Source organism: Salvelinus fontinalis, unplaced genomic scaffold (genome assembly GCF_029448725.1).
Source record: "Salvelinus fontinalis isolate EN_2023a unplaced genomic scaffold, ASM2944872v1 scaffold_0123, whole genome shotgun sequence".
Taxonomy (NCBI): Eukaryota; Metazoa; Chordata; class Actinopteri; order Salmoniformes; family Salmonidae; genus Salvelinus; species Salvelinus fontinalis.
Genome location: NW_026600332.1, coordinates 190,886 through 215,628, shown reverse-complemented (window position 1 = coordinate 215,628; position 24,743 = coordinate 190,886). Strand labels below are relative to the sequence as shown.

The window sequence follows — 24,743 nt, the reverse complement described above, 5'->3', positions numbered from 1 at the left end:
ACCACCCTTACCTTAGCTCCAGCCCTAACCTTAATGTAGACCACCCTTACCTTAGCTCCAGCCCTAACCCTAATGTAGACCACCCTTACCTTAGCTCCAGCCCTAACCCTAATGTAGACTAACCCTTACCTTAGCTCCAGCCCTAACCCTAATGTAGACCACCCTTACCTTAGCTCTAACCCTAACCCTAATGTAGACCACCCTTACCTTAGCTCCAGCCCTAACCCGAATGTAGACCACCCTTACCTTAGCTCCAGCCCTAACCCTAATATAGACTAACCCTTACCTTAGCTCCAGCCCTAACCCTAATGTAGACTAACCCTTACCTTAGCTCCAGCCCAAACCCTAATGTAGACCACCCTTACCTTAGCTCCAGCCCTAACCCTAATGTAGACCACCCTTACCTTAGATCCAGCCCTAACCCTAATGTAGACCACCCTTACCTTAGCTCCAGCCCTAACCCTAATGTAGACCACCCTTACCTTAGCTCTAACCCTAACCCTAATGTAGACCACCCTTACCTTAGCTCCAGCCCTAATCCTAATGTAGACCACCCTTACCTTAGCTCCAGCCCTAACCCTAATGTAGACCACCCTTACCTTAGCCGCAGCCCTAACCCTAATGTAGACCACCCTTACCTTAGCTCCAGCCCTAACCCTAATGTAGACCACCCTTACCTTAGCTCCAGCCCTAACCCTAATGTAGACCACCCTTACCTTAGCTCCAGCCCTAACCCTAATGTAGACCACCCTTACCTTAGCTCCAGCCCTAACCCTAATATAGACCACCCTTACCTTAGCTCCAGCCCTAACCCTAATGTAGACCACCCTTACCTTAGCCGCAGCCCTAACCCTAATGTAGACCACCCTTACCTTAGCTCCAGCCCTAACCCTAATGTAGACTAACCCTACCTTAGCTCCAGCCCTAACCCTAATGTAGACCACCCTTACCTTAGCTCCAGCCCTAACCCTAATGTAGACCACCCTTACCTTAGCTCCAGCCCTAACCCTAATGTAGACCACCCTTACCTTAGCTCCAGCCCTAACCCTAATGTAGACTAACCCTTACCTTAGCTCCAGCCCTAACCCTAATGTAGACTAACCCTTACCTTAGCTCCAGCCCTAACCCTAATGTAGACTAACCCTTACCTTAGCTCCAGCCCTAACCCTAATGTAGACCACCCTTACCTTAGCTCTAACCCTAACCCTAATGTAGACCACCCTTACCTTAGCTCCAGCCCTAACCCTAATGTAGACCACCCTTACCTTAGCTCTAACCCTAACCCTAATGTAGACCACCCTTACCTTAGCTCCAGCCCTAACCCTAATGTAGACCACCCTTACCTTAGCTCCAGCCCTAACCTTAATGTAGACCACCCTTACCTTAGCTCCAGCCCTAACCCTAATGTAGACCACCCTTACCTTAGCTCCAGCCCTAACCCTAATGTAGACCACCCTTACCTTAGCTCCAGCCCTAACCTTAATGTAGACCACCCTTACCTTAGCTCCAGCCCTAACCCTAATGTAGACCACCCTTGCCTTAGCTCCAGCCCTAACCCTAATGTAGACCACCCTTACCTTAGCTCCAGCCCTAACCCTAATGTAGACCACCCTTACCTTAGCTCCTGCCCTAACCCTAATGTAGACCACCCTTACCTTAGCTCCAGCCCTAACCCTAATGTAGACCACCCTTACCTTAGCTCCAGCCCTAACCCTAATGTAGACTAACCCTTACCTTAGCTCCAGCCCTAACCCTAATGTAGACTAACCCTTACCTTAGCTCCAGCCCTAACCCTAATGTAGACCACCCTTACCTTAGCTCTAACCCTAACCCTAATGTAGACCACCCTTACCTTAGCTCCAGCCCTAACCCGAATGTAGACCACCCTTACCTTAGCTCCAGCCCTAACCCTAATATAGACTAACCCTTACCTTAGCTCCAGCCCTAACCCTAATGTAGACTAACCCTTACCTTAGCTCCAGCCCAAACCCTAATGTAGACCACCCTTACCTTAGCTCCAGCCCTAACCCTAATGTAGACCACCCTTACCTTAGATCCAGCCCTAACCCTAATGTAGACCACCCTTACCTTAGCTCCAGCCCTAACCCTAATGTAGACCACCCTTACCTTAGCTCTAACCCTAACCCTAATGTAGACCACCCTTACCTTAGCTCCAGCCCTAACCCTAATGTAGACCACCCTTACCTTAGCTCCAGCCCTAACCCTAATGTAGACCACCCTTACCTTAGCCGCAGCCCTAACCCTAATGTAGACCACCCTTACCTTAGCTCCAGCCCTAACCCTAATGTAGACCACCCTTACCTTAGCTCCAGCCCTAACCCTAATGTAGACCACCCTTACCTTAGCTCCAGCCCTAACCCTAATGTAGACCACCCTTACCTTAGCTCCAGCCCTAACCCTAATATAGACCACCCTTACCTTAGCTCCAGCCCTAACCCTAATGTAGACCACCCTTACCTTAGCCGCAGCCCTAACCCTAATGTAGACCACCCTTACCTTAGCTCCAGCCCTAACCCTAATGTAGACTAACCCTACCTTAGCTCCAGCCCTAACCCTAATGTAGACCACCCTTACCTTAGCTCCAGCCCTAACCCTAATGTAGACCACCCTTACCTTAGCTCCAGCCCTAACCCTAATGTAGACCACCCTTACCTTAGCTCCAGCCCTAACCCTAATGTAGACTAACCCTTACCTTAGCCCCAGCCCTAACCCTAATGTAGACTAACCCTACCAAAGCCCCAGCCCTAACCCTAATGTAGACCACCCTTACCTTAGCTCCAGCCCTAACCCTAATGTAGACAAACCCTTACCTTAACTCCAGCCCTAACCCTAATGTAGACCACCCTTACCTTAGCTCCAGCCCTAACCCTAATGTAGACCACCCTTACCTTAGCTCCAGCCCTAACCCTAATGTAGACCACCCTTACCTTAGCTCCAGCCCTAACCCTAATGTAGACTAACCCTACCTTAGCCCCAGCCCTAACCCTAATGTAGACTAACCCTTACCTTAGCTCCAGCCCTAACCCTAATGTAGACCACCCTTACCTTAGCTCCAGCCCTAACCCTAATGTAGACTAACCCTTACCTTAGCTCCAGCCCTAACCCTAATGTAGACTAACCCTTACCTTAGCTCCAGCCCTAACCCTAATGTAGACTAACCCTTACCTTAGCTCCAGCCCTAACCCTAATGTAGACTAACCCTTACCTTAGCTCCAGCCCTAACCCTAATGTAGACTAACCCTTACCTTCGCTCCAGCCCTAACCCTAATGTAGACTAACCCTTACCTTAGCTCCAGCCCTAACCCTAATGTAGACTAACCCTTACCTTAGCTCCAGCCCTAACCCTAATGTAGACTAACCCTTACCTTAGCTCCAGCCCTAACCCTAATGTAGACCACCCTTACCTTAGCTCTAACCCTAACCCTAATGTAGACCACCCTTACCTTAGCTCCAGCCCTAACCCTAATTATAGACCACCCTTACCTTAGCTCCAGCCCTAACCCTAATGTAGACCACCCTTACCTTAGCTCCAGCCCTAACCCTAATGTAGACCACCCTTACCTTAGCTCCAGCCCTAACCCTAATGTAGACCACCCTTACCTTAGCTCCAGCCCTAACCCTAATGTAGACTAACCCTACCTTAGCTCCAGCCCTAACCCTAATGTAGACCACCCTTACCTTAGCTCCAGCCCTAACCCTAATGTAGACCACCCTTACCTTAGCTCCAGCCCTAACCCTAATGTAGACCACATTTACCTTAGCTCCAGCCCTAACCCTAATGTAGACCACCCTTACCTTAGCTCCAGCCCTAACCCTAATGTAGACTAACCCTTACCTTAGCTCCAGCCCTAACCCTAATGTAGACCACCCTTACCTTAGCTCCAGCCCTAACCCTAATGTAGACCACCCTTACCTTAGCTCCAGCCCTAACCCTAATGTAGACCACCCTTACCTTAGCTCCAGCCCTAACCCTAATGTAGACCACCCTTACCTTAGCTCCAGCCCTAACCCTAATGTAGACCACCCTTACCTTAGCTCCAGCCCTAACCTTAATGTAGACCACCCTTACCTTAGCTCCAGCCCTAACCCTAATGTAGACCACCCTTACCTTAGCTCCAGACCTAACCCTAATGTAGACCACCCTTACCTTAGCTCCAGCCCTAACCCTAATGTAGACCACCCTTACCTTAGCTCCTGCCCTAACCCTAATGTAGACCACCCTTACCTTAGCTCCAGCCCTAACCCTAATGTAGACCACCCTTACCTTAGCTCCAGCCCTAACCCTAATGTAGACTAACCCTTACCTTAGCTCCAGCCCTAACCCTAATGTAGACCACCCTTACCTTAGCTCCAGCCCTAACCCTAATGTAGACTAACCCTTACCTTAGCCCCAGCCCTAACCCTAATGTAGACTAACCCTTACCTTAGCTCCAGCCCTAACCCTAATGTAGACTAACCCTTACCTTAGCTCCAGCCCTAACCCTAATGTAGACCACCCTTACCTTAGCTCTAACCCTAACCCTAATGTAGACCACCCTTACCTTAGCTCCAGCCCTAACCCGAATGTAGACCACCCTTACCTTAGCTCCAGCCCTAACCCTAATATAGACTAACCCTTACCTTAGCTCCAGCCCTAACCCTAATGTAGACTAACCCTTACCTTAGCTCCAGCCCTAACCCTAATGTAGACTAACCCTTACCTTAGCTCCAGCCCTAACCCTAATGTAGACCACCCTTACCTTAGCTCCAGCCCTAACCCTAATGTAGACCACCCTTACCTTAGCTCCAACCCTAACCCTAATGTAGACCACCCTTACCTTAGCTCCAGCCCTAACCCTAATGTAGACCACCCTTACCTTAGCTCCAGCCCTAACCCTAATGTAGACCACCCTTACCTTAACTCCAGCCCTAACCCTAATGTAGACCACCCTTACCTTAGCTCCAGCCCTAAACCTAATGTAGACCACCCTTACCTTAGCTCTAACCCTAACCCTAATGTAGACCACCCTTACCTTAGCTCCAGCCCTAACCCTAATGTAGACCACCCTTACCTTAGCTCCAGCCCTAACCGTAATGTAGACCACCCTTACCTTAGCCGCAGCCCTAACCCTAATGTAGACCACCCTTACCTTAGCTCCAGCCCTAACCCTAATGTAGACCACCCTTACCTTAGCTCCAGCCCTAACCCTAATGTAGACCACCCTTACCTTAGCTCCAGCCCTAACCCTAATGTAGACCACCCTTACCTTAGCTCCAGCCCTAACCCTAATATAGACCACCCTTACCTTAGCTCCAGCCCTAACCCTAATGTAGACCACCCTTACCTTAGCCGCAGCCCTAACCCTAATGTAGACCACCCTTACCTTAGCTCCAGCCCTAACCCTAATGTAGACTAACCCTACCTTAGCTCCAGCCCTAACCCTAATGTAGACCACCCTTACCTTAGCTCCAGCCCTAACCCTAATGTAGACCACCCTTACCTTAGCTCCGGCCCTAACCCTAATGTAGACCACCCTTACCTTAGCTCCAGCCCTAACCCTAATGTAGACTAACCCTTACCTTAGCCCCAGCCCTAACCCTAATGTAGACTAACCCTACCTTAGCCCCAGCCCTAACCCTAATGTAGACCACCCTTACCTTAGCTCCAGCCCTAACCCTAATGTAGACAAACCCTTACCTTAACTCCAGCCCTAACCCTAATGTAGACCACCCTTACCTTAGCTCCAGCCCTAACCCTAATGTAGACCACCCTTACCTTAGCTCCAGCCCTAACCCTAATGTAGACCACCCTTACCTTAGCTCCAGCCCTAACCCTAATGTAGACTAACCCTACCTTAGCCCCAGCCCTAACCCTAATGTAGACTAACCCTTACCTTAGCTCCAGCCCTAACCCTAATGTAGACCACCCTTACCTTAGCTCCAGCCCTAACCCTAATGTAGACTAACCCTTACCTTAGCTCCAGCCCTAACCCTAATGTAGACTAACCCTTACCTTAGCTCCAGCCCTAACCCTAATGTAGACTAACCCTTACCTTAGCTCCAGCCCTAACCCTAATGTAGACTAACCCTTACCTTAGCTCCAGCCCTAACCCTAATGTAGACTAACCCTTACCTTCGCTCCAGTCCTAACCCTAATGTAGACTAACCCTTACCTTAGCTCCAGCCCTAACCCTAATGTAGACTAACCCTTACCTTAGCTCCAGCCCTAACCCTAATGTAGACTAACCCTTACCTTAGCTCCAGCCCTAACCCTAATGTAGACCACCCTTACCTTAGCTCTAACCCTAACCCTAATGTAGACCACCCTTACCTTAGCTCCAGCCCTAACCCTAATTATAGACCACCCTTACCTTAGCTCCAGCCCTAACCCTAATGTAGACCACCCTTACCTTAGCTCCAGCCCTAACCCTAATGTAGACCACCCTTACCTTAGCTCCAGCCCTAACCGTAATGTAGACCACCCTTACCTTAGCTCCAGCCCTAACCCTAATGTAGACTAACCCTACCTTAGCTCCAGCCCTAACCCTAATGTAGACCACCCTTACCTTAGCTCCAGCCCTAACCCTAATGTAGACCACCCTTACCTTAGCTCCAGCCCTAACCCTAATGTAGACCACATTTACCTTAGCTCCAGCCCTAACCCTAATGTAGACCACCCTTACCTTAGCTCCAGCCCTAACCCTAATGTAGACTAACCCTTACCTTAGCTCCAGCCCTAACCCTAATGTAGACCACCCTTACCTTAGCTCCAGCCCTAACCCTAATGTAGACCACCCTTACCTTAGCTCCAGCCCTAACCCTAATGTAGACCACCCTTACCTTAGCTCCAGCCCTAACCCTAATGTAGACCACCCTTACCTTAGCTCCAGCCCTAACCCTAATGTAGACCACCCTTACCTTAGCTCCAGCCCTAACCTTAATGTAGACCACCCTTACCTTAGCTCCAGCCCTAACCCTAATGTAGACCACCCTTACCTTAGCTCCAGCCCTAACCCTAATGTAGACCACCCTTACCTTAGCTCCAGCCCTAACCTTAATGTAGACCACCCTTACCTTAGCTCCAGCCCTAACCCTAATGTAGACCACCCTTACCTTAGCTCCAGCCCTAACCCTAATGTAGACCACCCTTACCTTAGCTCCATCCCTAACCCTAATGTAGACCACCCTTACCTTAGCTCCTGCCCTAACCCTAATGTAGACCACCCTTACCTTAGCTCCAGCCCTAACCCTAATGTAGACCACCCTTACCTTAGCTCCAGCCCTAACCCTAATGTAGACTAACCCTTACCTTAGCTCCAGCCCTAACCCTAATGTAGACTAACCCTTACATTAGCTCCAGCCCTAACCCTAATGTAGACTAAACCTTACCTTAGCTCCAGCCCTAACCCTAATGTAGACTAACCCTTACCTTAGCTCCAGCCCTAACCCTAATGTAGACCACCCTTACCTTAGCTCTAACCCTAACCCTAATGTAGACCACCCTTACCTTAGCTCCAGCCCTAACCCGAATGTAGACCACCCTTACCTTAGCTCCAGCCCTAACCCTAATATAGACTAACCCTTACCTTAGCTCCAGCCCTAACCCTAATGTAGACTAACCCTTACCTTAGCTCCAGCCCTAACCCTAATGTAGACCACCCTTACCTTAGCTCCAGCCCTAACCCTAATGTAGACCACCCTTACCTTAGCTCCAGCCCTAACCCTAATGTAGACTAACCTTTACCTTAGCTCCAGCCCTAACCCTAATGTAGACTAACCCTTACCTTAGCTCCAGCCCTAACCCTAATGTAGACCACCCTTACCTTAGCTCCAGCCCTAACCCTAATGTAGACTAACCCTTACCTTAGCCCCAGCCCTAACCCTAATGTAGACTAACCCTTACCTTAGCTCCAGCCCTAACCCTAATGTAGACTAACCCTTACCTTAGCTCCAGCCCTAACCCTAATGTAGACCACCCTTACCTTAGCTCTAACCCTAACCCTAATGTAGACCACCCTTACCTTAGCTCCAGCCCTAACCCGAATGTAGACCACCCTTACCTTAGCTCCAGCCCTAACCCTAATATAGACTAACCCTTACCTTAGCTCCAGCCCTAACCCTAATGTAGACTAACCCTTACCTTAGCTCCAGCCCTAACCCTAATGTAGACTAACCCTTACCTTAGCTCCAGCCCTAACCCTAATGTAGACCACCCTTACCTTAGCTCCAGCCCTAACCCTAATGTAGACCACCCTTACCTTAGCTCCAACCCTAACCCTAATGTAGACCACCCTTACCTTAGCTCCAGCCCTAACCCTAATGTAGACCACCCTTACCTTAGCTCCAGCCCTAACCCTAATGTAGACCACCCTTACCTTAACTCCAGCCCTAACCCTAATGTAGACCACCCTTACCTTAGCTCCAGCCCTAAACCTAATGTAGACCACCCTTACCTTAGCTCTAACCCTAACCCTAATGTAGACCACCCTTACCTTAGCTCCAGCCCTAACCCTAATGTAGACCACCCTTACCTTAGCTCCAGCCCTAACCCTAATGTAGACCACCCTTACCTTAGCCGCAGCCCTAACCCTAATGTAGACCACCCTTACCTTAGCTCCAGCCCTAACCCTAATGTAGACCACCCTTACCTTAGCTCCAGCCCTAACCCTAATGTAGACCACCCTTACCTTAGCTCCAGCCCTAACCCTAATGTAGACCACCCTTACCTTAGCTCCAGCCCTAACCCTAATATAGACCACCCTTACCTTAGCTCCAGCCCTAACCCTAATGTAGACCACCCTTACCTTAGCCGCAGCCCTAACCCTAATGTAGACCACCCTTACCTTAGCTCCAGCCCTAACCCTAATGTAGACTAACCCTACCTTAGCTCCAGCCCTAACCCTAATGTAGACCACCCTTACCTTAGCTCCAGCCCTAACCCTAATGTAGACCACCCTTACCTTAGCTCCGGCCCTAACCCTAATGTAGACCACCCTTACCTTAGCTCCAGCCCTAACCCTAATGTAGACTAACCCTTACCTTAGCCCCAGCCCTAACCCTAATGTAGACTAACCCTACCTTAGCCCCAGCCCTAACCCTAATGTAGACCACCCTTACCTTAGCTCCAGCCCTAACCCTAATGTAGACAAACCCTTACCTTAACTCCAGCCCTAACCCTAATGTAGACCACCCTTACCTTAGCTCCAGCCCTAACCCTAATGTAGACCACCCTTACCTTAGCTCCAGCCCTAACCCTAATGTAGACCACCCTTACCTTAGCTCCAGCCCTAACCCTAATGTAGACTAACCCTACCTTAGCCCCAGCCCTAACCCTAATGTAGACTAACCCTTACCTTAGCTCCAGCCCTAACCCTAATGTAGACCACCCTTACCTTAGCTCCAGCCCTAACCCTAATGTAGACTAACCCTTACCTTAGCTCCAGCCCTAACCCTAATGTAGACTAACCCTTACCTTAGCTCCAGCCCTAACCCTAATGTAGACTAACCCTTACCTTAGCTCCAGCCCTAACCCTAATGTAGACTAACCCTTACCTTAGCTCCAGCCCTAACCCTAATGTAGACTAACCCTTACCTTCGCTCCAGCCCTAACCCTAATGTAGACTAACCCTTACCTTAGCTCCAGCCCTAACCCTAATGTAGACTAACCCTTACCTTAGCTCCAGCCCTAACCCTAATGTAGACTAACCCTTACCTTAGCTCCAGCCCTAACCCTAATGTAGACCACCCTTACCTTAGCTCTAACCCTAACCCTAATGTAGACCACCCTTACCTTAGCTCCAGCCCTAACCCTAATTATAGACCACCCTTACCTTAGCTCCAGCCCTAACCCTAATGTAGACCACCCTTACCTTAGCTCCAGCCCTAACCCTAATGTAGACCACCCTTACCTTAGCTCCAGCCCTAACCGTAATGTAGACCACCCTTACCTTAGCTCCAGCCCTAACCCTAATGTAGACTAACCCTACCTTAGCTCCAGCCCTAACCCTAATGTAGACCACCCTTACCTTAGCTCCAGCCCTAACCCTAATGTAGACCACCCTTACCTTAGCTCCAGCCCTAACCCTAATGTAGACCACATTTACCTTAGCTCCAGCCCTAACCCTAATGTAGACCACCCTTACCTTAGCTCCAGCCCTAACCCTAATGTAGACTAACCCTTACCTTAGCTCCAGCCCTAACCCTAATGTAGACCACCCTTACCTTAGCTCCAGCCCTAACCCTAATGTAGACCACCCTTACCTTAGCTCCAGCCCTAACCCTAATGTAGACCACCCTTACCTTAGCTCCAGCCCTAACCCTAATGTAGACCACCCTTACCTTAGCTCCAGCCCTAACCCTAATGTAGACCACCCTTACCTTAGCTCCAGCCCTAACCTTAATGTAGACCACCCTTACCTTAGCTCCAGCCCTAACCCTAATGTAGACCACCCTTACCTTAGCTCCAGCCCTAACCCTAATGTAGACCACCCTTACCTTAGCTCCAGCCCTAACCTTAATGTAGACCACCCTTACCTTAGCTCCAGCCCTAACCCTAATGTAGACCACCCTTACCTTAGCTCCAGCCCTAACCCTAATGTAGACCACCCTTACCTTAGCTCCATCCCTAACCCTAATGTAGACCACCCTTACCTTAGCTCCTGCCCTAACCCTAATGTAGACCACCCTTACCTTAGCTCCAGCCCTAACCCTAATGTAGACCACCCTTACCTTAGCTCCAGCCCTAACCCTAATGTAGACTAACCCTTACCTTAGCTCCAGCCCTAACCCTAATGTAGACTAACCCTTACATTAGCTCCAGCCCTAACCCTAATGTAGACTAAACCTTACCTTAGCTCCAGCCCTAACCCTAATGTAGACTAACCCTTACCTTAGCTCCAGCCCTAACCCTAATGTAGACCACCCTTACCTTAGCTCTAACCCTAACCCTAATGTAGACCACCCTTACCTTAGCTCCAGCCCTAACCCGAATGTAGACCACCCTTACCTTAGCTCCAGCCCTAACCCTAATATAGACTAACCCTTACCTTAGCTCCAGCCCTAACCCTAATGTAGACTAACCCTTACCTTAGCTCCAGCCCTAACCCTAATGTAGACCACCCTTACCTTAGCTCCAGCCCTAACCCTAATGTAGACCACCCTTACCTTAGCTCCAGCCCTAACCCTAATGTAGACTAACCTTTACCTTAGCTCCAGCCCTAACCCTAATGTAGACTAACCCTTACCTTAGCTCCAGCCCTAACCCTAATGTAGACTAACCCTTACCTTAGCTCCAGCCCTAACCCTAATGTAGACCACCCTTACCTTAGCTCCAGCCCTAACCCTAATGTAGACCACCCTTACCTTAGCTCCAACCCTAACCCTAATGTAGACCACCCTTACCTTAGCTCCAGCCCTAACCCTAATGTAGACCACCCTTACCTTAGCTCCAGCCCTAACCCTAATGTAGACCACCCTTACCTTAGCTCCAGCCCTAACCCTAATGTAGACCACCCTTACCTTAGCTCCAGCCCTAACCCTAATGTAGACCACCCTTACCTTAGCTCTAACCCTAACCCTAATGTAGACCACCCTTACCTTAGCTCCAGCCCTAACCCTAATGTAGACCACCCTTACCTTAGCTCCAGCCCTAACCCTAATGTAGACCACCCTTACCTTAGCCGCAGCCCTAACCCTAATGTAGACCACCCTTACCTTAGCTCCAGCCCTAACCCTAATGTAGACCACCCTTACCTTAGCTCCAGCCCTAACCCTAATGTAGACCACCCTTACCTTAGCTCCAGCCCTAACCCTAATGTAGACCACCCTTACCTTAGCTCCAGCCCTAACCCTAATATAGACCACCCTTACCTTAGCTCCAGCCCTAACCCTAATGTAGACCACCCTTACCTTAGCCGCAGCCCTAACCCTAATGTAGACCACCCTTACCTTAGCTCCAGCCCCAACCCTAATGTAGACTAACCCTACCTTAGCTCCAGCACTAACCCTAATGTAGACCACCCTTACCTTAGCTCCAGCCCTAACCCTAATGTAGACCACCCTTACCTTAGCTCCAGCCCTAACCCTAATGTAGACCACCCTTACCTTAGCTCCAGCCCTAACCCTAATGTAGACTAACCCTTACCTTAGCCCCAGCCCTAACCCTAATGTAGACTAACCCTACCTTAGCCCCAGCCCTAACCCTAATGTAGACCACCCTTACCTTAACTCCAGCCCTAACCCTAATGTAGACCACCCTTACCTTAGCTCCAGCCCTAACCCTAATGTAGACCACCCTTACCTTAGCTCCAGCCCTAACCCTAATGTAGACCACCCTTACCTTAGCTCCAGCCCTAACCCTAATGTAGACCACCCTACCTTAGCTCCAGCCCTAACCCTAATGTAGACCACCCTTACCTTAGCTCCAGCCCTAACCCTAATGTAGACCACCCTTACCTTAGCTCCAGCCCTAACCCTAATGTAGACTAACCCTTACCTTAGCTCCAGCCCTAACCCTAATGTAGACCACCCTTACCTTAGCTCCAGCCCTAACCCTAATGTAGACCACCCTTACCTTAGCTCCAGCCCTGCTGAGGTGGACCAGTACAGCCGAAGCCTCGTGGATCTCAGTCCCATCGTAGACTCCACACCCTGACAGAATTACGGCTACACACTTCACCATGGCTCCTGCAACACACACACACACACACACACACACACACACACACACACACACACACACACACACACACACACACACACACACACACACACACACACACACACACACACACACACACACACACACAGTTAGACCAGAACAACAGAGTGGAGACAGTGATGCACTAACAGCCGTTTGATTAAACCGGTTCCCCGGTTCCGGTTCCGGTCTCCTTACAAACCCCCATCAATACAGCTCGCAGCACATGGAGGGGCAGGTTACATACACCACATAGCTGAGTGACAGTAATGTTACATAAACCAGATTGATAGGTCAATGGAGTGTCAGGTATACTAAGGCTTGCCTCCCAAGTTGCACCCTATTCCCTATGTAGTGCACTACTTCTGGTTAAAAGTAGTGCACTGTATAGGGAATAGGGTGCCATTTAACATGCCCTCCAGACAGGTGAGGTGAGGTGAGAGTGACTTGGCACCTCCCAGCAGCATCTATGAAACATTTAAAGGCCTCAGGGCCAACGGTGACCAAGTCTCCTGAAAACCTGAACATGAGTCTCTGGAGGACTGTTTCCAGGTAACAAACAGCACAGGAAACATACCACACTCTCTCTCTCTCTCTCTCTCTCCCTCCCCCTTCCCTCAGTCTCTCTCTCTCTCTCTCTCTCCCTCCCCCTTCCCTCAGTCTCTCTCTCTCTCTCTCCCTCCCCCTTCTCTCAGTCTCTCTCACTCACTCACTCTCCCTCCCCCTTCCCTCAGTCTCTCTCTCTCTCTCACTCACTCTCTCTCTCTCTCTCTCCCTCCCTCCCCCTTCCCGCTCTCTCTTTCTCTCTCCCTCCTTCTCTCCCTCCTTCTCTCCCTCCTCTCTCTCTCTCTCTCCCTCCTTCTCTCTCTCTCTCTCTCTCTCTCTCTCTCTCTCCTCCCCCCTTCTTCCCTCCCCCTCTCTCCCTCTCTCCCTCTCTCTCTCCTCCCCCCGTCTTCCCTCCCCCTCTCTCTGTGTCTCTAGTCAACAACACCTGGTAGAGGCAGAAACAGGAACAGTCGTAATGAGAGTAGAGTTGGTATAAAGGAACAGAATCCACAGAGATAAGCATCAGGTCACCGATCATTCTAAATGTTGTAAATGTCTACGTAAAACTATTGCTGTTGTGTATAAAAGATCAAGAACGTTCCCACATTTCCATCCTAAAATGACAATGTTCACCCGGCAACACATGTCCAACTCTAAATACAACATGAATACTAAAGTAATAGAGAAGCAGACTACTAGCAGCAGTAGTAGTAGTAGTAGTAGTAGTTAGCTTACTAGCAGTAGTAGTAGTAGTAGTAGTAGTAGTAGTAGTTAGCTTACTAGCAGTAGCAGTAGTAGTAGTAGTAGTAGTAGTAGTTAGCTTACTAGCAGTAGCAGTAGTAGTAGTAGTAGTAGTTAGCTTACTAGCAGTAGCAGTAGTAGTAGTAGTAGTAGTTAGCTTACTAGCAGTAGTAGTAGTAGTAGTAGTAGTAGTAGTTAGCTTACTAGCAGTAGTAGTAGTAGTAGTAGTAGTAGTTAGCTTACTAGCAGTAGTAGCAGTAGTAGTAGTAGTAGTAGTAGTTAGCTTACTAGCAGTAGCAGTAGTAGTAGTAGTAGTAGTAGTAGTTAGCTTACTAGCAGTAGTAGTAGTAGTAGTAGTAGTAGTTAGCTTACTAGCAGTAGTAGCAGTAGTAGTAGTAGTAGTTAGCTTACTAGCAGTAGCAGTAGTAGTAGTAGTAGTAGTAGTAGTTAGCTTACTAGCAGTAGTAGTAGTAGTAGTAGTAGTGGTTAGCTTACTAGCAGTAGTAGCAGTAGTAGTAGTAGTAGTTAGCTTACTAGCAGTAGTAGCAGTAGTAGTAGTAGTAGTAGTAGTTAGCTTACTAGCAGTAGCAGTAGTAGTAGTAGTAGTAGTAGTAGTTGGCTTACTAGCAGTAGTAGTAGTTGATCCAGTTCTCTCACCTTGTAAAGGTTCACTACAGTAGTATACAGTCTGATTGGTCTGTGTTGTCGTCTTCTCCTACCTGCTGTGTCCTGTTGTAGTGAAACTGGAAGTCGACTGTCTTTATACCCTTCCTGCCCAGGCTGCGCTGGCCCCTCCCACGGAGGTGTGGTCTGGGTTACAGCTTTACATGGAAGCGCTGAAGGACTGTTTGTCTGTTGCGGTGAGGTCATGACGGGAGTGATGCAGGGAGGGGAGACTGCTGCTGCCTTCCTCTGTATGGCCAACGTTAAATCTGCTTAGTCATTATGACATCTCTAAGACACTGGATGGATGGATGGATGGATGGATGGATGGATGGAGGGAGGGAGGGAGTGAGGGAGTGAGGGAGGGAGGGAGGGAGTGAGGGAGTGAGGGAGGGAGGGAGGGAGGGAGGGAGGGAGGGAGGGAGGGAGTGAGTGAGTGAGTGAGTGAGTGAGTGAGTGAGTGAGTGAGTGAGTGAGTGAGTGAGTGAGTGAGTGAGTGAGTGAGGGAGGGAGGGTGTCAGTGTGTCAGTATTAATGAAGATACTGTGTAGATTATCAGTCTACAGAATAATTTACGTTTTCACAGAAGTCTGATATTTAACAGACAGTATTAGGTAGACTACAGTAAATACAGTTTGTATTTACAGACAAGTGGGTCACATATCTCAGTCATAGTCAGCTAGGTGGATCATATCTCAGTCATAGTCAACTAGGTGGGTCATACCTCAGTCATAGTCAGCTAGGTGGGTCATATCTCAGTCATAGTCAGCTAGGTGGATCATATCTCAGTCATAGTCAGCTAGGTGGGTCATATCTCAGTCATAGTCAGCTAGGTGGATCACATCTCAGTCATAGTCAGCTAGGTGGGTCATATCTCAGTCATAGTCAGCTAGGTGGGTCATATCTCAGTCATAGTCAGCTAGGTGGGTCATATCTCAGTCATAGTCAGCTAGGTGGGTCATATCTCAGTCATAGTCAGCTAGGTGGGTCATATCTCAGTCATAGTCAACTAGGTGGGTCATATCTCAGTCATAGTCAACTAGGTGGGTCATATCTCAGTCATAGTCAACTAGGTGGGTCACCACATATCTCAGTCATAGTCAACTAGGTGGGTCATATCTCAGCCATAGTCAACTAGGTGGGTCACCACATATCTCAGTCATAGTCAACTAGGTGGGTCATATCTCAGTCATAGTCAACTAGGTGGGTCATATCTCAGTCATAGTCAACTAGGTGGGTCACCACATATCTCAGTCATAGTCAACTAGGTGGGTCATATCTCAGTCATAGTCAACTAGGTGGGTCATATCTCAGTCATAGTCAACTAGGTGGGTCATATCTCAGTCATAGTCAGCTAGGTGGGTCACCACATATCTCAGTCATAGTCAGCTAGGTGGGTCATATCTCAGTCATAGTCAGCTAGGTGGGTCATATCTCAGTCATAGTCAGCTAGGTGGGTCATATCTCAGTCATAGTCAGCTAGGTGGGTCATATCTCAGTCATAGTCAACTAGGTGGGTCATATCTCAGTCATAGTCAACTAGGTGGGTCATATCTCAGTCATAGTCAGCTAGGTGGGTCATATCTCAGTCATAGTCAGCTAGGTGGGTCATATCTCAGTCATAGTCAGCTAGGTGGGTCATATCTCAGTCATAGTCAGCTAGGTGGGTCATATCTCAGTCATAGTCAGCTAGGTGGGTCATATCTCAGTCATAGTCAGCTAGGTGGGTCATATCTCAGTCATAGTCAGCTAGGTGGGTCATATCTCAGTCATAGTCAGCTAGGAGGGTCATATCTCAGTCATAGTCAACTAGGTGGGTCATATCTCAGTCATAGTCAGCTAGGTGGGTCATATCTCAGTCATAGTCAGCTAGGTGGGTCATATCTCAGTCATAGTCAACTAGCTGGGTCATATCTCAGTCATAGTCAAATAGGTGGGTCATATCTCAGTCATAGTCAACTAGGTGGGTCATATCTCAGTCATAGTCAACTAGGTGGGTCATATCTCAGTCATAGTCAACTAGGTGGGTCATATCTCAGTCATAGTCAACTAGGTGGGTCATATCTCAGTCATAGTCAGCTAGGTGGGTCATATCTCAGTCATAGTCAACTAGGTGGGTCACCACATATCTCAGTCATAGTCAACTAGGTGGGTCATATCTCAGTCATAGTCAGCTAGGTGGGTCATATCTCAGTCATAGTCAACTAGGTGGGTCATATCTCAGTCATAGTCAGCTAGGTGGGTCATATCTCAGTCATAGTCAGCTAGGTGGGTCACCACATATCTCAGTCATAGTCAGCTAGGTGGGTCATATCTCAGTCATAGTCAACTAGGTGGGTCACCACATATCTCAGTCATAGTCAACTAGGTGGGTCATATCTCAGTCATAGTCAACTAGGTGGGTCACTACATATCTCAGTCATAGTCAACTAGGTGGGTCATATCTCAGTCATAGTCAACTAGGTGGGTCACCACATATCTCAGTCATAGTCAACTAGGTGGGTCATATCTCAGTCATAGTCAACTAGGTGGGTCATATCTCAGCCATAGTCAACTAGGTGGGTCACCACATATCTCAGTCATAGTCAACTAGGTGGGTCATATCGCAGTCATAGTCAACTAGGTGGGTCATATCTCAGTCATAGTCAGCTAGGTGGGTCATATCTCAGTCATAGTCAACTAGGTGGGTCATATCTCAGTCATAGTCAACTAGGTGGGTCATATCTCAGTCATAGTCAGCTAGGTGGGTCATATCTCAGTCATAGTCAGCTAGGTGGGTCATATCTCAGTCATAGTCAGCTAGGTGGGTCATATCTCAGTCATAGTCAGCTAGGTGGGTCATATCTCAGTCATAGTCAGCTAGGTGGGTCATATCTCAGTCATAGTCAGCTAGGTGGGTCATATCTCAGTCATAGTCAGCTAGGTGGGTCATATCTCAGTCATAGTCAGCTAGGTGGGTCATATCTCAGTCATAGTCAACTAGGTGGGTCATATCTCAGTCATAGTCAGCTAGGTGGGTCATATCTCAGTCATAGTCAGCTAGGTGGGTCATATCTCAGTCATAGTCAACTAGCTGGGTCATATCTCAGTCATAGTCAACTAGGTGGGTCATATCTCAGTCATAGTCAACTAGGTGGGTCATATCTCAGTCATAGTCAACTAGGTGGGTCATATCTCAGTCATAGTCAACTAGGTGGGTCATATCTCAGTCATAGTCAACTAGGTGGGTCATATCTCAGTCATAGTCAGCTAGGTGGGTCATATCTCAGTCATAGTCAACTAGGTGGGTCACCACATATCTCAGTCATAGTCAACTAGGTGGGTCATATCTCAGTCATAGTCAACTAGGTGGGTCATATCTCAGTCATAGTCAACTAGGTGGGTCATATCTCAGTCATAGTCAGCTAGGTGGGTCACCACATATCTCAGTCATAGTCAGCTAGGTGGGTCATATCTCAGTCATAGTCAGCTAGGTGGGTCATATCTCAGTCATAGTCAGCTAGGTGGGTCATATCTCAGTCATAGTCAGCTAGGTGGGTCATATCTCAGTCATAGTCAACTAGGTGGGTCATATCTCAGTCATAGTCAACTAGGTGGGTCATATCTCAGTCATAGTCAGCTAGGTGGGTCATATCTCAGTCATAGTCAGCTAGGTGGGTCATATCTCAGTCATAGTCAGCTAGGTGGGTCATATCTCAGTCATAGTCAGCTAGGTGGGTCATATCTCAGTCATAGTCAGCTAGGTGGGTCATATCTCAGTCATAGTCAGCTAGGTGGGTCATATCTCAGTCATAGTCAGCTAGGTGGGTCATATCTCAGGCATAGTCAGCTAGGTGGGTCATATCTCAGTCATAGTCAACTAGGTGGGTCATATCTCAGTCATAGTCAGCTAGGTGGGTCATATCTCAGTCATAGTCAGCTAGGTGGGTCATATCTCAGTCATAGTCAACTAGCTGGGTCATATCTCAGTCATAGTCAAATAGGTGGGTCATATCTCAGTCATAGTCAACTAGGTGGGTCATATCTCAGTCATAGTCAACTAGGTGGGTCATATCTCAGTCATAGTCAACTAGGTGGGTCATATCTCAGTCATAGTCAACTAGGTGGGTCATATCTCAGTCATAGTCAGCTAGGTGGGTCATATCTCAGTCATAGTCAACTAGGTGGGTCACCACATATCTCAGTCATAGTCAACTAGGTGGGTCATATCTCAGTCATAGTCAGCTAGGTGGGTCATATCTCAGTCATAGTCAACTAGGTGGGTCATATCTCAGTCATAGTCAGCTAGGTGGGTCACCACATATCTCAGTCATAGTCAGCTAGGTGGGTCATATATCAGTCATAGTCAACTAGGTGGGTCACCACATATCTCAGTCATAGTCAACTAGGTGGGTCATATCTCAGTCATAGTCAACTAGGTGGGTCACTACATATCTCAGTCATAGTCAACTAGGTGGGTCATATCTCAGTCATAGTCAACTAGGTGGGTCACCACATATCTCAGTCATAGTCAACTAGGTGGGTCATATCTCAGTCATAGTCAACTAGGTGGGTCATATCTCAGCCATAGTCAACTAGGTGGGTCACCACATATCTCAGTCATAGTCAACTAGGTGGGTCATATCGCAGTCATAGTCAACTAGGTGGGTCATATCTCAGTCATAGTCAGCTAGGTGGGTCATATCTCAGTCATAGTCAACTAGGTGGGTCATATCTCAGTCATAGTCAACTAGGTGGGTCATATCTCAGTCATAGTCAGCTAGGTGGGTCATATCTCAGTCATAGTCAGCTAGGTGGGTCATATCTCAGTCATAGTCAGCTAGGTGGGTCATATCTCAGTCATAGTCAGCTAGGTGGGTCATATATCAGTCATAGTCAGCTAGGTGGGTCATATCTCAGTCATAGTCAGCTAGGTGGGTCATATCTCAGTCATAGTCAGCTAGGTGGGTCATATCTCAGTCATAGTCAGCTAGGTGGGTCATATCTCAGTCATAGTCAGCTAGGTGGGTCATATCTCAGGCATAGTCAGCTAGGTGGGTCATATCTCAGTCATAGTCAACTAGGTGGGTCATATCTCAGTCATAGTCAGCTAGGTGGGTCATATCTCAGTCATAGTCAGCTAGGTGGGTCATATCTCAGTCATAGTCAACTAGCTGGGTCATATCTCAGTCATAGTCAAATAGGTGGGTCATATCTCAGTCATAGTCAACTAGGTGGGTCATATCTCAGTCATAGTCAACTAGGTGGGTCATATCTCAGTCATAGTCAACTAGGTGGGTCATATCTCAGTCATAGTCAACTAGGTGGGTCATATCTCAGTCATAGTCAGCTAGGTGGGTCATATCTCAGTCATAGTCAACTAGGTGGGTCACCACATATCTCAGTCATAGTCAACTAGGTGGGTCATATCTCAGTCATAGTCAGCTAGGTGGGTCATATCTCAGTCATAGTCAACTAGGTGGGTCATATCTCAGTCATAGTCAGCTAGGTGGGTCATATCTCAGTCATAGTCAGCTAGGTGGGTCACCACATATCTCAGTCATAGTCAGCTAGGTGGGTCATATCTCAGTCATAGTCAACTAGGTGGGTCACCACATATCTCAGTCATAGTCAACTAGGTGGGTCATATCTCAGTCATAGTCAACTAGGTGGGTCACTACATATCTCAGTCATAGTCAACTAGGTGGGTCATATCTCAGTCATAGTCAACTAGGTGGGTCACCACATATCTCAGTCATAGTCAACTAGGTGGGTCATATCTCAGTCATAGTCAACTAGGTGGGTCATATCTCAGCCATAGTCAACTAGGTGGGTCACCACATATCTCAGTCATAGTCAACTAGGTGGGTCATATCGCAGTCATAGTCAACTAGGTGGGTCATATCTCAGTCATAGTCAGCTAGGTGGGTCATATCTCAGTCATAGTCAACTAGGTGGGTCATATCTCAGTCATAGTCAACTAGGTGGGTCATATCTCAGTCATAGTCAGCTAGGTGGGTCATATCTCAGTCATAGTCAGCTAGGTGGGTCATATCTCAGTCATAGTCAGCTAGGTGGGTCATATCTCAGTCATAGTCAGCTAGGTGGGTCATATATCAGTCATAGTCAGCTAGGTGGGTCATATCTCAGTCATAGTCAGCTAGGTGGGTCATATCTCAGTCATAGTCAGCTAGGTGGGTCATATCTCAGTCATAGTCACCTAGGTGGGTCATATCTCAGTCATAGTCAACTAGGTGGGTCATATCTCAGTCATAGTCAGCTAGGTGGGTCATATCTCAGTCATAGTCAGCTAGGTGGGTCATATCTCAGTCATAGTCAACTAGCTGGGTCATATCTCAGTCATAGTCAACTAGGTGGGTCATATCTCAGTCATAGTCAACTAGGTGGGTCATATCTCAGTCATAGTCAACTAGGTGGGTCATATCTCAGTCATAGTCAACTAGGTGGGTCATATCTCAGTCATAGTCAACTAGGTGGGTCATATCTCAGTCATAGTCAGCTAGGTGGGTCATATCTCAGTCATAGTCAACTAGGTGGGTCACCACATATCTCAGTCATAGTCAACTAGGTGGGTCATATCTCAGTCATAGTCAGCTAGGTGGGTCATATCTCAGTCATAGTCAACTAGGTGGGTCATATCTCAGTCATAGTCAGCTAGGTGGGTCATATCTCAGTCATAGTCAGCTAGGTGGGTCACCACATATCTCAGTCATAGTCAACTAGGTGGGTCATATCTCAGTCATAGTCAACTAGGTGGGTCACCACATATCTCAGTCATAGTCAACTAGGTGGGTCATATCTCAGTCATAGTCAGCTAGGTGGGTCATATCTCAGTCATAGTCAACTAGGTGGGTCAAATCTCAGTCATAGTCAGCTAGGTGGGTCATATCTCAGTCATAGTCAGCTAGGTGGGTCATATCTCAGTCATAGTCAGCTAGGTGGGTCACCACATATCTCAGTCATAGTCAGCTAGGTGGGTCATATCTCAGTCATAGTCAGCTAGGTGGGTCATATCTCAGTCATAGTCAGCTAGGTGGGTCATATCTCAGTCATAGTCAGCTAGGTGTGTCATATTTCAGACATAGTCAGCTAGGTGGGTCATACTTCAGTCATAGTCAGCTAGGTGGGTCATATCTCAGTCATAGTCAACTAGGTGGGTCATATCTCAGTCATAGTCAGCTAGGTGGGTCATATCTCAGTCATAGTCAGCTAGGTGGGTCATATCTCAGTCATAGTCAGCTAGGTGGGTCATATCTCAGTCATAGTCAGCTAGGTGGGTCATATCTCAGTCATAGTCAGCTAGGTGGGTCACCACATATCTCAGTCATAGTCAGCTAGGTGGGTCACCACATATCTCAGTCATAGTCAGCTAGGTGGGTCACCACATATCTCAGTCATAGTCAGCTAGGTGGGTCATATCTCAGTCATAGTCAGCTAGGTGGGTCACCACATATCTCAGTCATAGTCAACTAGGTGGGTCACCACATATCTCAGTCATAGTCAGCTAGGTGGGTCACCTGATATCTCAGTCATAGTCAGCTAGGTGGGTCATATCTCAGTCATAGTCAGCTAGGTGGGTCATATCTCAGCCATAGTCAGCTAGGTGGGTCATATCTCAGTCATAGTCAACTAGGTGGGTCACCACATATCTCAGTCATAGTCAGCTAGGTGGGTCATAACTCAGTCATAGTCAGCTAGGTGGGTCACCACATATCTCAGTCATAGTCAACTAGGTGGGTCACCACATATCTCAGTCATAGTCAGCTAGGTGGGTCACCTGATATCTCAGTCATAGTCAGCTAGGTGGGTCATATCTCAGTCATAGTCAGCTAGGTGGGTCATATCTCAGCCATAGTCAGCTAGGTGGGTCATATCTCAGTCATAGTCAACTAGGTGGGTCACCACATATCTCAGTCATAGTCAGCTAGGTGGGTCATAACTCAGTCATAGTCAGCTAGGTGGGTCACCACATATCTCAGTCATAGTCAACTAGGTGGGTCACCTGATATCTCAGTCATAGTCAGCTAGGTGGGTCATATCTCAGTCATAGTCAGCTAGGTGGGTCATATCTCAGCCATAGTCAGCTAGGTGGGTCATATCTCAGTCATAGTCAACTAGGTGGGTCACCACATATCTCAGTCATAGTCAGCTAGGTGGGTCATATCTCAGTCATAGTCAGCTAGGTGGGTCATATCTCAGTCATAGTCAGCTAGGTGGGTCATATCTCAGTCATAGTCAGCTAGGTGTGTCATATTTCAGACATAGTCAGCTAGGTGGGTCATACTTCAGTCATAGTCAGCTAGGTGGGTCATATCTCAGTCATAGTCAACTAGGTGGGTCATATCTCAGTCATAGTCAGCTAGGTGGGTCATATCTCAGTCATAGTCAGCTAGGTGGGTCATATCTCAGTCATAGTCAGCTAGGTGGGTCATATCTCAGTCATAGTCAGCTAGGTGGGTCATATCTCAGTCATAGTCAGCTAGGTGGGTCACCACATATCTCAGTCATAGTCAGCTAGGTGGGTCACCACATATCTCAGTCATAGTCAGCTAGGTGGGTCACCACATATCTCAGTCATAGTCAGCTAGGTGGGTCATATCTCAGTCATAGTCAGCTAGGTGGGTCACCACATATCTCAGTCATAGTCAACTAGGTGGGTCACCACATATCTCAGTCATAGTCAGCTAGGTGGGTCACCTGATATCTCAGTCATAGTCAGCTAGGTGGGTCATATCTCAGTCATAGTCAGCTAGGTGGGTCATATCTCAGCCATAGTCAGCTAGGTGGGTCATATCTCAGTCATAGTCAACTAGGTGGGTCACCACATATCTCAGTCATAGTCAGCTAGGTGGGTCATAACTCAGTCATAGTCAGCTAGGTGGGTCACCACATATCTCAGTCATAGTCAACTAGGTGGGTCACCACATATCTCAGTCATAGTCAGCTAGGTGGGTCACCTGATATCTCAGTCATAGTCAGCTAGGTGGGTCATATCTCAGTCATAGTCAGCTAGGTGGGTCATATCTCAGCCATAGTCAGCTAGGTGGGTCATATCTCAGTCATAGTCAACTAGGTGGGTCACCACATATCTCAGTCATAGTCAGCTAGGTGGGTCATAACTCAGTCATAGTCAGCTAGGTGGGTCATATCTCAGTCATAGTCAACTAGGTGGGTCATATCTCAGTCATAGTCAGCTAGGTGGGTCATATCTCAGTCATAGTCAGCTAGGTGGGTCATATCTCAGTCATAGTCAGCTAGGTTGGTCACCACATATCTCAGTCATAGTCAGCTAGGTGGGTCATATCTCAGTCATAGTCAACTAGGTGGGTCATATCTCAGTCATAGTCAGCTAGGTGGGTCATATCTCAGTCATAGTCAGCTAGGTGGGTCATATCTCAGTCATAGTCAGCTAGGTGGGTCACCACATATCTCAGTCATAGTCAGCTAGGTGGGTCATATCTCAGTCATAGTCAGCTAGGTGGGTCAAATCTCAGTCATAGTCAGCTAGGTGGGTCATATCTCAGTCATAGTCAGCTAGGTGGGTCACCACATATCTCAGTCATAGTCAGCTAGGTGGGTCATATCTCAGCCATAGTCAGCTAGGTGGGTCATATCTCAGTCATAGTCAGCTAGGTGGGTCACCACATATCTCAGTCATAGTCAGCTAGGTGGGTCACCACATATCTCAGTCATAGTCAGCTAGGTGGGTCATATCTCAGTCATAGTCAGCTAGGTGGGTCACCACATATCTCAGTCATAGTCAGCTAGGTGGGTCACCACATATCTCAGTCATAGTCAGCTAGGTGGGTCACCACATATCTCAGTCATAGTCAGCTAGGTGGGTCATATCTCAGTCATAGTCAGCTAGGTGGGTCACCACATATCTCAGTCATAGTCAACTAGGTGGGTCACCACATTTCTCAGTCATAGTCAGCTAGGTGGGTCACCTGATATCTCAGTCATAGTCAGCTAGGTGGGTCAAAACTCAGTCATAGTCAGCTAGGTGGGTCATATCTCAGTCATAGTCAACTAGGTGGGTCACCACATATCTCAGTCATAGTCAGCTAGGTGGGTCATATCTCAGTCATAGTCAGCT

At 48.0% G+C, this 24,743-nt stretch overlaps 1 protein-coding gene across 2 annotated transcripts in view; it reads right to left on the bottom strand.

Annotated features, from left to right (window-relative positions):
• Nucleotides 1–14,751, bottom strand: part of LOC129843350 (glutamine amidotransferase-like class 1 domain-containing protein 3, mitochondrial) — a 28,428-nt gene extending 13,677 nt beyond the window's left edge. Inside the window, exons 1-2 of one of the 2 annotated variants that reach the window (XM_055911997.1) lie at nt 14,642–14,751; nt 12,572–12,684 (exon numbers count right to left, since the gene is read on the bottom strand). In XM_055911997.1, the coding sequence (XP_055767972.1) occupies nt 12,572–12,679 (108 nt within the window). In that variant the 5' untranslated portion in view covers nt 12,680–12,684; nt 14,642–14,751. Of the gene's footprint in view, nt 1–12,571; nt 12,685–14,608 lie in introns of both variants that reach the window. The other variant, XM_055911998.1, reaches the window with a different exon arrangement.
• Between the last annotated feature and the right edge of the window lie 9,992 nt (nt 14,752–24,743).